General features: G+C 48.8%; 1 protein-coding gene across 5 annotated transcripts in view; it reads right to left on the bottom strand.

Moving 5' to 3' along the window:
• DENND2B (DENN domain containing 2B) overlaps positions 1-13,654 on the bottom strand; it is a 221,588-nt gene that overhangs the window by 55,037 nt on the left and 152,897 nt on the right. For all 5 annotated transcript variants that reach the window (XM_016191763.2, XM_060177216.1, XM_007531210.3 and 2 more), the window contains exon 2: positions 1,096-1,200. In XM_016191763.2, the coding sequence (XP_016047249.2) occupies positions 1,096-1,200 (105 nt within the window). The remainder of the gene's footprint in view (positions 1-1,095; positions 1,201-13,654) is intronic.

Below are 13,654 nucleotides of genomic sequence, written 5' to 3'. Positions count from 1 at the left end.
AAAGCTTTGGTGCTGTGGTATCTTCCCCTCTCCCCTTTTCTGTCTCTGTCACTCTGTATCTGAGAGAAAAAAGTTGACTCAGAGCAGTGAAGCCCTAGCTATGACAAAATAAATAAATAAGCAAGCAAGCAAATAAATCCATCCAAGATCTTACTATTTGTTAAGTAATTTTGTGCTTGGATTTGAAGTCAATCCTGTGGTTTTTCTGTGGTCTTACATCCCCACTTAAAGAAAAAAAGAAAACCAGGAAAAGCGACTTAAAGTTTGCACTGACCAAAATTCCTCCAAGAAAAAAAATTTGGGGGGGGCCAGCCTATATTCTTTTTTGAGTCTAGACTTTGGCTTGGAATCTGTGTTAGTTGCACAACTATATCCCTACTCCGGTGTGGTTGTCTTCTCTCTCTACTGAGCAGCTTAGCAGGTGCGGCCCAGGCTGCTCCCCCTCCAACACTGGCCTCACTGGAGAAGATGCGGTCAGAGCGGCACCATCACTGCTCCTGCCAGCTCCATCCCTCAAGTACTAAGCTCCTCCTCCAGCACAGTGTCTTGGGGTTCCTGCTGGCTTTTCCCTATGGAGACTTGAAAAACTAGCACAAGGGGGAGTCAAGCAGTAGAGCAGAGGGTTAAGCGCACGTGGCGCAAAGCGCAAGGACCGGCATAAGGATCCCGGTTCGAGCCCCCGGCTCCGCACCTGCAGGGGAGTCGCTTCACAGGCGGTGAAGCAGGTCTGCAGGTGTCTGTCTTTCTCTCCCCCTCTGTCTTCCCCTTCTCTCTCCATTTCTCTCTGTCCTAACAACGACATGACATAAATAACAACAATAATAACTATAACAATGAAACAAGAGCAACAAAAGGGAATAAATATCTAAAAACAGCTAACACACGGGTAGAAAACACAGAGCATGTACAGTGGAGACAACCTGTGTTGTTGTCACTTTGGGGCTGGGCCCAGCCTGATGACACAGAGCCACGGAGACCATCATTCACTCTGGCAGGTCACGTGCAGGACACAGCACATGCAACTGTCTCATGCAGCAAGCTCGTGGTCCTCGCTCCCAAGCCCCCACCCCTGCCAGCAGCAGACCCCTAACGCACCTGCTCAGATTCCCCCGAGGGGCCTTAGTGCCTCCAGCTCCATGGGTGATGCTGGAATTCTTGTTGGCAGTCATGGTCATTTCGGCTCTCTGCAAATCCAGAGCCCTGCAAAGAAGACACGGTCTGTGAGGCAAACCCCAGGCACCTCAACATCAGGATGACCTCCAAGACTCCTGGGAGGCTTCTGCTGGGCGGTGGGAACCACCTTCCCCAGTTCATTAGACTTTTTTCAAACGTTTATTTATTTATTTATTTATTTATGCCTCCAGGGCTATCACTGGGGCTCAGTGCCTGCACCACAAATCCACTGCTCCTGGAGGCCATTTTTCCCATTCTGTTGCCCTTGTTGTAACTGTTATTGTTGTTATAGCTGTTGTTGGATAGGACAGAGAGAAATGGAGAGAGGAGGGGAAGACAGAGAGGGGGAGAGAAAGATAGACACCTGCAGACCTGCTTCACCACCTTCGAAATGACTCCCCTGCAGTTGGGGAGCCAGGGGCTCGAACCCTGATCCTTACGCCAGTCCTTGCGCTTCGCGCCATGTGCACTTAACCTGCTGCACTACCGCCTGGTCCCCAGTTCACTTAATTTTATACTCTATAACTCCAGAGCCTCAAAGTACCCTTTTGACGGCTGGAAAGAGTCTGTGAGCTAGCAGACAACAGCACTTCACACGCGCACGCGCACACACTCACACTGATCTGAGAAAGCTACATCTCATCCTACCACTCCCAAATCCTACCAGTCTCCCAAATCCCGGTCTGCGCTCCACATGAATCTCGCCTTACTTGACTACCTCCTGAACTGCTATTTCATCACTTCATTCCTCACCTTCTCCCTTTCTTCCACTCTCCTCTTCTCTCCTTCTTCCCTTCCTTCCTCCACCAGGGCTTCAAAGGGGATTGCACTTACGCAATTCTACCATTCCTGCTCCTTTTTATCTTTTTTTTTTATTTTAAAGATTTTATTTATTTATTAATGAGAAATACAGGAGGAGAGAGAAAGAACCAGACATCACTCTGGTACATGTGCTGCCAGGGATTGAACTCAGGACCTCATGCTTGAGAGTCCGATGCTTTATCCACTGCGCCACTTCCCAGACCACTTTTTTTATTTCTTTAACTTTTGTCCAGATAGAGGGTAAGGGATGAGGAACAGAGAGGGGTGAGACTGAGAGAGGGAGACTACAGCACTGCCCACTACTCATGAATCTTCTCAGTGCTCCTGTGTGGTAGCCAACAAGACGGTGTGCTGTGCCACATGAACAACATCTCCCAGTCCCCAGCAACTAAAAATTCATTTTCTGTTCTTAAACAATCAGTCTTTTTTTAAAAAAAAAATTGATAGGACAGACAGAGAAATTGAGAGGGGAAAGAGAGAGACAGATAGGGAGAGAAAGAAAGACACCTGCAGCCCTGATTCACTGCTTGTGAAACTTCCTCCTGCAAGTGTGGACCCAGGACTTGAACCTGGGTCCTCGCTCAAGGTAACGTGTCATCAACCTGGTGCACTCCACTGCCTGCCCGCTCCCAGATTAATCTTGTTATAAACAATCATTCATTCAACAGATATTTACTGAGGACCTGTACACCAGTCACTGCCATCTACTGAAAGAAAGGAAGTCTCTGCCCTTATGGTTAGGTGATGGTAAGTGATATTAATTAAAAATGAAGCGTCATAGGAACATGAAGAAGGCCTGCTTTTATGAACAGAATTTTTGGGGAAGAGAAATCTTATCAAGTGACCTCTGTGTCCACACCATACAATTGTAAGCTGCTATTTTTTCCCCTTATTCCCCTTAAGATAAAATTAATATCTATTACATCATTTAAATACTTATGAAGTAAAAATAGCCTTCAATATGCCATATACATAGCCAGCAAGTATATCAGTATGCTTCAGGAAACATTCTATACTAAAATGGTAAAAAGGAAGAAAATGGTTAAATCACAAGGTATATCCAGATTGGAATAAAAGAGATGAAAGTTCATCTTGTTTGCAAATGGTATTATTGCTTATGTAAAAAAATTACAAATGTCATTAAACAGCTACTAAGTTAATATGAATTCAGGTAAATCTGTAGGATATACAACAATATTAAAGTCAATGGTATAAGGAGTCTATTCATTTTCTTTTTTATTGCCATCAGGGTTTTCACTAGGGCTGTGCGCCTGCACCACAAACCCACTACTCCCAGCAGCCATTGCTCCTCCTTTCTTTCCTTTTTTTTTTTTTTTCCATTTCTCTTCTTTTCTTTTCTTCTCTCTCTCTCTCTCTTTTTTATTTGATAGGACAGAGAGAAATTGACAGGAAGGAACTGATGGGAAGGAAGATGGATAGACAGACAGACAGACAGACAGACACACCTGCAGCCCTGCTTTACTTCTCGAGAAGCTTTCCCCTGCAGGTGGGACCAAGGGCTTGAACCTGGGTCCTTGAGCATTGTAATGTGTGTGCTTAACTTAACCAGGTGCCACCACCTGGCCTCATCTATTTAATTTCTATACAACCTCTATGAATAATTTGAGGGGATAGATAGCATAATGGTTATGCAAAGAAACTCTCATGCCTAAGGATTCAAAGTTCAATCCCCAGTACCACCTGAGCAATGCTCTGCTTAAAAAGAAAAAAAAAAAAAGGAATCTGGAAAATGAAATAAAAAACAATTCCATTAATACTAGCAGCAAAAAAGTTTAGAAATACATTTAACAAAAGAAGTGTGTAGCTTGATCATAGTGTGCAAGGACCCGGGTTCAAGCCCCTGCAGGGGGGCAAGCTTCACGAGTGGTGAAGCAGGGCTGCAGGTGTCTGTCTCTCTCCCTCTCTATCTCCCCTGCTCTTTCAATTTCTCTCTGTAACAAATAAAAAATATTAAACAGTAACAAATAAAAAATATTCAACAAAAGAAGCATGAAGCCCCCGGCTCCCCACCTGCAGGGGGGTCACTTCCCAAGCAGTGAAGCAGGTCTGCAGGTGTCTGTCTTTCTCTCTCCCCTCTCTCTCCCCCTTTTCTCTCAATTTCTCTCTGTCCTATCCAATAAAATGAAAAATTGGCCATGAGGCGCAGTGGATTTGTAGTGCTGGCACTGAGTCCCAGAAATAACCCTAGAGGCAAAAAAACAAAACAAAAACAAAGAAGGAGAAGGAGAAGGAGGAGAAGGAGGAGGAGGAGGAGGAGAAGGAGGAGGAGGAGGAGGAGGAGGAAGAGGAGAAGGAGAAATGTGAAGCTTGTACAAGCTAAACTAAAAAAAATAATCATTGAAAAAAATTAAAGAAAACATAAAGCAATGAAAATATATCCCATGGATATATTCATGGGTCAGAAAACTCAATACTGTTAAGATAGCAACCACCCTCATCTTGACCCGTAGATGGAACATCAATAAATATACAGGCTAAGCAGAAACTGTCAAGCTGATCCTAAAATTTTATTGCATGTAAGGGACACTGAATAACCAAAATTATCTTTAAAAATAAAATTTAAGTCGGAAAATTCAGATCTACTGGTCTCAAAACTACAAAGATAAAATACAGCAGTGAGTACTAACACAAGAATGAAAACAGAGATAAATGGAATAGAATTAAGAGTCTATGGCGGAGGGTAGACAGCATAATGCTTATGCAAACAGACTCTCATGCCTGAGGCTCCAATGTCCCAGGTTCAATCCCCCGCACCACCATAAGCCAGAGCCGAACAGTGCTCTGGTTAAAAAAGAAAAAAGAAACAAAACAAACAAACAAAAAAGGATTAAGAGTCTAGAACAAACCCACACATTTGTGGTCAGCTGAGTTTCAACAGGGAGGTAAAGGCAACTCAATGAGGATGGGAGAGTCTTTTCAACCTGGGTGTTAACGTGCAGACAAACGAGAGGCCATACACATAGATCAAGCAGAAGCAGGTGTCAGACCTAAATGTAAGAGTTAGGAGAATGGTACCAGGCGGTGGCACAGCCGGCTAAGCGCACACATTACTGTGCACAAGGACCTGGGTTCAAGCCCCTGGTCCCCACCTGCAGGGGAAAAGCTTCATGAGGGGGCAGCAGGGCTGCAGGGGTCTCTCTTTCCCTCTCTACCTCCTCCTTCTCTCTCAATTTCTTTCTCTCTCTCTTACCCCCCCTCCAGGGCCATTGCTGGGTCTTGGTGTCTGCACTATGAATCCACTGCTCCTGGATGCCATTTTTCCCATTTTATAGGACAGGACAGAGAGAAATGGAGAGAGGAGGGGGACACAGAGAGGGAGAGAGACAGAGAGACACTTGCAGACCTGCTTCACTGCCTGTGAAGCGACTCCCCTGCAGGTGGGGAGCCGGGGGCTTGAACCGGGATCCATACGCTGGTCCTTGCTCTTCCTACTATATGCACTTAACCCAGTGTGCTACAGCCTGGCCCCCAATTTCTTTCTGTCTCTTTCCAATAAATAAATAGTTTTTTTTAAAGAGTTGAAATAACAAAAGTAAGCATTGAAGAAAATAGAGAGGTAAAATTTTGTAATAGTGGACTAGGCAATGGTTTCTTACAAAGCACAACAAAAGCAAAAACAACAAAATAAACACACACACAAAACTACACCTATTTTACTCAAACAAGAAACTCTTGTGGTATTTTTATAAAAAAAATACCAAGGGAAAAAAAAAAAAGACAACTTACAAAAAGGAAAAATGATTGCAAATCATGCCTCTGTTTAGAAATTCCAATTGCATTCAGAATATATAAAGAACTCTCACAAGTGGATAAAAAGATGAGTAACCCAATTAAAAAGGCTTGTGAGATAAGCAGAAGGAGAAGGGTGAACACTGGCAGTGCATTCCTGGAAGATGCCAGGAATGAAACAACAGGAAGACAAGGCCTGTCAGAGGGAGGTGGGGGAGGGCTGGCAGGGAGCCGCCAGTGCCCTGGGTGGCGGGAGAGGGGTCTTGGGGCTGGTGTTTGGGGCTTGCTGGAATGTATTCTGAGTAGGCATGTGCTGATTGTAAAACAACATACTCCTGGTTTGAGGTCGTTGTTGTTAAGGATGGAAGAAAGGAGACTGACTGCAGTAAGTATGAAGCTGCTGCTTCTCTCTCTTTTTTTTTTCCACCTCCAGGGTTATTGCTGGGACTCTGTGTCTGCACCATGAATCCACTGCTCCTGGAGGCTATTTTCCCCCTTTGTTGCCCTTGTTATTGTTATTGTTATTGATGTCGTCGTTGTTGGATAGGACAGAGAGAAATGGAGAGAGATGGGGAAGACAGAGGGGGAGAGAAAGACAGACACCTGCAGACCTGCTTCACCGCCTGTGAAGCGACTCCCCTGCAGGTGGGGAGCCGGGGGCTCGAACCGGGATCCTTACGCTGGTCCATGTGCTTCACGCCATGTGCGTTTAACCCGCTAAGCAACAGCTCAGCCCCCATGAGATTTCTTCTAAGGACTGATAAAAATGTTCGAGGATTAGACAGGGTAGTGGCTGCATAACTCTGCAAATATATTAAAGACCACTGAAGTGCATATATGGGCCAATTTTATGGTGTGTGAATTACCTTTCACCGTAGATGTTAAAAGAAGACACAAGGACACAGAAACTTAAGACCTTGGAGCGAGGATGTGAGAGACAATATCACTGACGCATCAAGCACTCTTCCAACATGAATATGTGTAACACCATCTGCGGGGAGCAGGGGAGCTCAGAACACTGGGCCTTGTTGAGTCTGATGTAGGAAGTGCACTCTTTCACCCTGACCAGCACGGTCATCACATTGGCCAGAAACGGAACACAGACATCTGGAGGTGAGAGTTAACAATGCTTGTGCATGGTCTCTCTCGCTATCTCTTTCTTTTTAAATTTCCTTTTGCTTTTTTTTTTCTAAGTATCTTTTAAAATATTTTCTTTTATTTTAATGAGAGAGAAAGACACACACACACACGCGCACGCACAGACTAGAGCAGTGCTCAGCTCTGGCTTATGGTGGGGCTGGGGATTGAACCTGGGACCTCAGAGCCTCAGGCATGAAAGTCTTTTTGCAGAACCACGATGCTGTGTCCTCAGCCCTTCATGGTCTCTTTACACTGCGAGATATCTCCTCCCCGTGGTATCTATTGATGACAAAAATAAGCCAGACCCTAATTCCTGGTATCATTTCTAATTCTCCCCTAATTCCAACATGACGTGCACTGGTTCTGATTTCTTTGACCTCCTGTTAGCTTGCTGGGCTGTGGTCACTGGTGGGCTGGAAGCTGGAAAGCATGCAGCCAGCAGACATCCTCAGAGGGGTCATCTGGGATGACGTCAGTGAGGTGCTCCTCCAAGGGGAATATTGCAGCTGGGCCCGTCTTTCCTCCCTCCCTCACTCCCTTCCTTTTTTACTTTCTTTCATGCCAGGGTGGAACCCAGGGCCTGTAAGTATGAGAGACAGAGAGAGAGAGAGAGAGAGACTAGAGCAGGACTGGTGCGCCGGCACCCTGGCCTGAGTCCCATTTTGTACGTCTGGCACAAAGGAGGGCGGTCAGGCAGCCCTGCGCCCCACAGGACACGTATGCTCCCGTGCATGCCAGTCAGAGTTCAAGCCTCCGTCCCACCTGCTGGGGCAGGGAGCACTCCACAAGTGGTGGAGCAGTGATGCTCGCTCTCTCTCTCTCACCCTTTCTTCCTCTCTCTCTCTCTAAGAAAATGCAAGCGAAGGATAGGGGCGGCTTCTGAGAATGGTGGAGTTCTCCAGAAGGCAGCCAGCCCCAGCAAACCCCCAGAGGCAAAAAGCACAAGGCTGAGTAGGAGCTGTGCCCTGGACCTGCCGGTGTCTCTGCGTCTCTGCCCCGGACCTGCCGGCGTCTCTGCGTCTCTGCCCCGGACCTGCCGGTGTCTCTGCGCCTCTGCCCCGGACCTGCCGGCGTCTCTGCGTCTCTGCCCCGGACCTGCCGGCGTCTCTGCGTCTCTGCCCCGGACCTGCCGGCGTCTCTGCCCCGGACCTGCCGGCGTCTCTGCGTCTCTGCGTCCCTGCGTCTCTGTGCAGCAGCCCCACGAGGCATCCTTTGCCTGCGTTCGCATCACCCCAGCCATGGCTGTGCGTCCAGCAGCACAGAGAGAGGGGCTGGTTCTAGAGGCTTCCCCAGGGTCGGTTCTCAGGCCCCCAGGAAGCACAGCACTGCAAGGAGTCAGCCCGCCAGTAGGCTTCAGCCTTCAACTGAGCCCGTGGTGACTGCTCGCAGCGAGTCTCAGAAGGACCCGGACAGGCTCTGACAGTCCAGGACAGGCCCAGGGGAAGGCAAGAAGGTCGCAAGGAGACTGAGAACGGAAACAGTGAAGCAGCATAACGGGAAGCATGCTCTTTCTTAAGAAAGGGGTAATACCGGGTGAGGTCTCAATGGACTGTGACCGCAGCAGATGTGGGGACTCAGAAATGGGAGGGTGGGCAGGGGAGACAGCATAATGGCTATGCAAAGTGACTCTCATGCCTGAGGCTCCGAAGGCCCAGGTTCAATCCCCTGCACCACCATAAGCCAGAGCTGAACAGTGCTCTGGTAAAAAAAAAAAAAAAAAGAAAGAAAGAAAGAAAGAAAGAAAGAAAAGAAAATGAAAGGGGAGGTGCTGCTGAGCGGGGCCTGGTGCCCTGGTGGGGGAGGGGAGGGGCAGTGGGGGAGGGGGAGGGGTAGTAGGGGGGGAGGGCAGTGGGGGAGGGGTAGTGGGGGGGAGGGCAGTGGGGCCTGGTGTCCTAGTGGGGGAGGGGGAGGGCAGTGGGGGAGGGGGAGGGGTAGTGAGGGGGGGAGGGCAGTGGGGCCTGGTGCCCTGGTGAGGGAGGAGGGAGGGGTAGTGGGGGAGGGGGAGGGGTAGTGGGGCCTGGTGCCCTGGTGAGGGAGGAGGATGGTTTGGGGGGACGGTATCCTGACACCTTGTGACAGTGTCCCCATGGCGACACTCCTGTAGTGAGGGTGGTGATGTCCTGAATTTCTGGTCAGGAGAGGACCCAGTGCTCTGAGGCGCTGTTTTACGCCGCAGCTGTACACAGGGCCACGAGGGCCAAGCAGCAAGCCTGAGAGGGAGCCGCCGGCAGGAGGGGTGAGCAGCACCGCGCCGAGCCTCACTGGGCAGCTGGACGCCGCTCTGAGCACTGGGAGGTGCGCCCGTCTGCGGCTCAGGCGCCAGCTCACACTCCTCCTCTCTGTCACACCACCTTCTCCGGGCCACGGGCCACTGCTCGCCGCTCAGGGACCGGGGCAGGTCAGCCGGCACACCCGAGGCTCGGCCTCGAGCGCTGCCCGCGGGGCTGGCTTCGGGGAGCCACTGCCAGCGGCAGCCCAACACCCTGGTCCGTTCTTCCAGTCTGATGCCAAGGCTGGTCGAGCTGCAAGAGACGGTGCTCCTGAGCGGAGCAAATGCCCCGGAGGAATAGAGGAACGGAGGAACGGAGGAATGCAAGGCGGGTATGAGGCTGACTGCTCCTTGCCAGGCTCACCCACGGCAAAGTCCAGGCAGAAAACGCACTTGGAAAACACGACTTTCAGTTTGTAGCTACTGCTGATGACAAGCTCAAAGTCCCAGCTCTGACCGATCACACACAGTATCTGGAGAGTCAGAATCCAAAGAAATGAACACAGAAAAAGATGTCTCTACAACTTTTCAGACGAGATCGGGCGTGTTCAGGTCAGCATGGCCGCAGACCCTCTAGAGCGTTTCCACAGACTCTGCATAAGACAAAGAAGCCCAGGGAGCAGGTGCTGGTGCCCCTGGTTGAACACACACATCACAGAATGGAAGGACCTGAGTTCAAGTCCCAGTTCCCTTCCCACAGGGGGAAGGGAGAAGCTTCTCGGAGTGGTGTAAGTAAGGGACGGTGTAAGCAGGGCTGCAAGTTTCTTTTTCTCCCCTCCCTCTCAATTCCTCTGTCTCTAGTAAAAAAAATAAAACAAAGAGGGAGTGGGGCAGTAGCACAGCGGGCGCAGAGTGCTAGGACCAGCGTAAGGATCCTGGTTCGAGCCCCCAGCTCCTCACCTGCAGGGGAGTCGCTTCACAGGCGGTGAAGCAGGTCTGCAGGTGTCTGTCTTTCTCTCCCCCTCTCTGTCTTCCCCTCCCCTCTCCATTTCTCTCGGTCCTATCCAACAATGATGACATCAATAACAACAACAATAACTACAACAACAGTGAAAAACAACAAGGGCAACAAAAGGGAAAAAAATATATATATACATAATAAAACAAAGATACTTCCCACTTGAGGAGCAGTGGGAAGAACACGCACCTTGGAGCCAGATAAGAAAGTCTGCCCTGGCTCTACCCTCTGCAAGTCAATGGACTACATGGTTTCCAACAACTTTCTCACTTAAAACCAGACAAGACTCCAAGCCCACCTGCATGTTAGCTGCTGGGCTCAGGTAAATTAGTGAAGTCATGGGTCCCTTGGAATATACCTTAAATAGACTTCCTAGCTTCTTCCAAAATGGAGACCCCAAATCTCATCTGCTCTATTCTTATCTTTAGGATCCTGATTATTAAACAATTTGTTCTGCTTTATATTTTAATGCTTTTCAGCCACCATGTTGCAGATGCTACCATGACACCAACCTGACTTCCTTGGGCAGACGACCTCACCAATGAGTCCTGGAACCTCCCCTCCCCAGAGCCCTGCCCCACTAGGAAAAGACAGAGACAGGCTGGGGGTGTGGATCCATGTCCAGAGGAGAAGCAGTTACAGAAGCCAGAACTCCCACCCCATAATGATCCTGTGTTCATACTCCCAGAGGGATAAAGAATAGGAAAGTTTCCCAGCCATGACATCATCTCCCCAGACAATAACCTGGGTCCACCTGCATATCAGATTTCAGGATCAGGCAAAAACTAATAAAGTCATGGGCCCTTTGGAATATACCTAAAATAGACCTACCAGCCATTTCTAAAACGGAGACCCCAAATCTTCATCTGCACTATTCCAGCCTTTAGGTTCATGATTAGTCAACAATTTGGCTTTATATGTTAATTCTTTTTCAGCCACAGGTTCCAGATGCTACCATGATGCCAACCTGACTTCCCTGGACAGACGACCCCACCAATGTGTCCTGGAGCCCCACTTCCCCAGAGCCCTGCCCCACTAGGGAAAGAGAGAGACAGGCTGGGAGTATGGATCCACCTGTCAACGCCCATGTTCAGCAGGGAAGCAATGACAGAAGCCAGACCTTCCACCTTCTGCACCCCACAATGACCCTGGGTCCATACTCCCAGAGGGATAAAGAACAGGAAAACTATCAGGGGAGGGGATGGGATACGGAGATCTGGTGGTGGGAATTGTACCCCTCTTATCCTAAGGTCTTGTTAGTGTTTCCATTTTATAAATAAATCAATTTTTAAAAAAGGAATAGGAAAGTTTCTAAAAGAGGGAATGGGATACGGAACTCCGGTGGTGAGAACTGTGTTGAATTGTACCCCTCTTATCCAACGATCTTGTTGATCATTACTAAATCAATTTTTTAAAAAACAGTAATAACAAGAAGTAGTTAGCAAGACTATTATCTCTGGCACAAAGAATATTTTCCTTGCAGGCTGTGCTTCTCAGAGCCTGGGATGTGCCTTCTCCACTCCTGAACTTGACTTACTTCTCAGGTTTGGCGGCACTGCCTATCAGCCCAGGCCTTGCTGTAAGGACCCGCCTGCTCAGTTCTCTAACATTCCTAGGCAGTGCAGCTGCCCGAGTGAAGTCCTGCCATCCATCTTTTGTCCCCATGCATCTAAGAAAGTTGGAGGGCAGAGCTAGCTTGTTCTCCAATATTTTTTTATTTTAATTTTAATTTTTGCCTTTAGGATTATAGCCAGGACTCGGTGCTGGCACTGTGCTCGCAGCCTTCTTTCCCTCATTTTATTGGATAGGACAGAGAAATTGAGAGTGGAAGGGGGAAGAGAGAGAGACAGAGAGATGGAGAGACCTGCAGATCTGTTTCACCACTTGTGAAGCGACCCCCCTGCAGGTGAGAAGCTGGGGGCTCGAACCTGGATGCTTGCACAGGTCCTTGTGCTTAGTACTATGTGCACTTAACCGGGCCCCTTGTTCGCCAATTTTTAAACAATCCTCAGTACACAGCAGAGAGTCCCAGACATAAAAATGTACTAAAAGTGAACATTAACTGGCTTAGCAAAAGGCCAAAGAACCCCCAGAAAGAGTCAAGAACAGGATGACGAGGACCTCAGGGATTCTAAGCCTGGTCTCATCCTCCAACGTATGTTCCATCTCTCGCAACAGTCACAGAAGAGCCTGTGCGCAGCAGACCTGTCTCGTCACACGAGACCCAGGTTTGACTACAGTTCCCACTGCACGGGGGGGGGAGGGGGGGTGATTCTGGCTCAGCAGAATCTCTCATCTCTCTCTCTGGAAATATTGACCCAGTAATTTACCTAAAGTAATGTTTAGAAGCTTTGTGGCTGTAGGTGCCACCCCATGGAACGGCCAGTGGCAGCTTTGACACTTGAATGCCCTTCGGCTGATGGCGCCTGTCCCAGAGTCTCCAGTCTCTTCACAGGTGCCCAGCCAGGACTCTGTGGGAGGACAGGTTCTCACCCAGCACAGCCAGGAGCAAAGACTTTTCCTGAGAAACTTGCCTTTGATTCATTCATGTTGGCTTTCTCCTCCCTCCTCTCCCTTTTCCTCCCTTCCTCGCCTGACTGGCTTCTCACTAGCTGTGCCCACAGCCTTGTCTTTGACTAAAAACCAGGACTTACAAGAGAAAGGAGAGAGAAAGGGCTCAGAAAGCAAGGTGGTGAACATCAAGAGCTTTTCAGGGGAGCCAGGAAGGATTTCTTCAAGACGGACCCACAATTCCGTCCAAAATGCCAGAACCCTTTTCCCTGCCGCTATTTCTACATACCTCAGACCTTGAATCATTTCCATTCCTTCCCAGGTACTGGCATTCTAGGTCCAGAAAGCCCTTAATGCAAAAAGGCTGAGGGGATCACAAGCTGGTCAAACAGAGAGGAGTCAAGGTTTGTTTTTGCTGGAAAGTCAGAATTGCTGGGTGTCTTTACAGATCCCAGAGAGACTAAAATCCTCCTCAATCAGTCACAGGGAAAAATGATTGTTGCTGAATAGGGAGAAAAAATGAAGATCTCTTTCCATCTCTTCACTGTCCACTTATCACTCCCACATCCTCTTTCCCAACCCTCCTCCTCAAAGAAAGCCCTTCAAGTTTGGGTCTTCAACCTCAGCGGGTTTCAACCCCCTTCCCTGACAGATGGTCCTTCTCCACTTCAGTGTAGAAGTTTGAATCTGGGTTCAGACATTTCCTGAAAGAATGAAATGGGGTGAGGGCGTGTTAGGCCAAAGGAAATGTGGTTCCCAGGCCAAAGGAAATGTGGTTGCTTCCAAGACATTTTTTAGAAACCTAGACATGGCTGTTTCTGCTAGTCTGGAAACACATTCAGCCTCTCAGCAAGTGGCTTGGCCCACTGTGGCAACGTGAAGGCGCCCAGTCTGCACGATGACTTGCTTCCACACGGAAGAAAGTAGACAAGACCTCCCCTCAACGCCCCTCCTCTGACTCCTCACTAGAGAACCTGGTGACTCCTGTCACCCTGGCAATGACTCAAAGGCCAGGGTCCTGGCCCACACCA

This window comes from Erinaceus europaeus, chromosome 17, assembly GCF_950295315.1.
Source record: "Erinaceus europaeus chromosome 17, mEriEur2.1, whole genome shotgun sequence".
Lineage (NCBI taxonomy): Eukaryota > Metazoa > Chordata > Mammalia > Eulipotyphla > Erinaceidae > Erinaceus > Erinaceus europaeus.
This window is presented reverse-complemented; position numbering and strand designations above follow the sequence as displayed.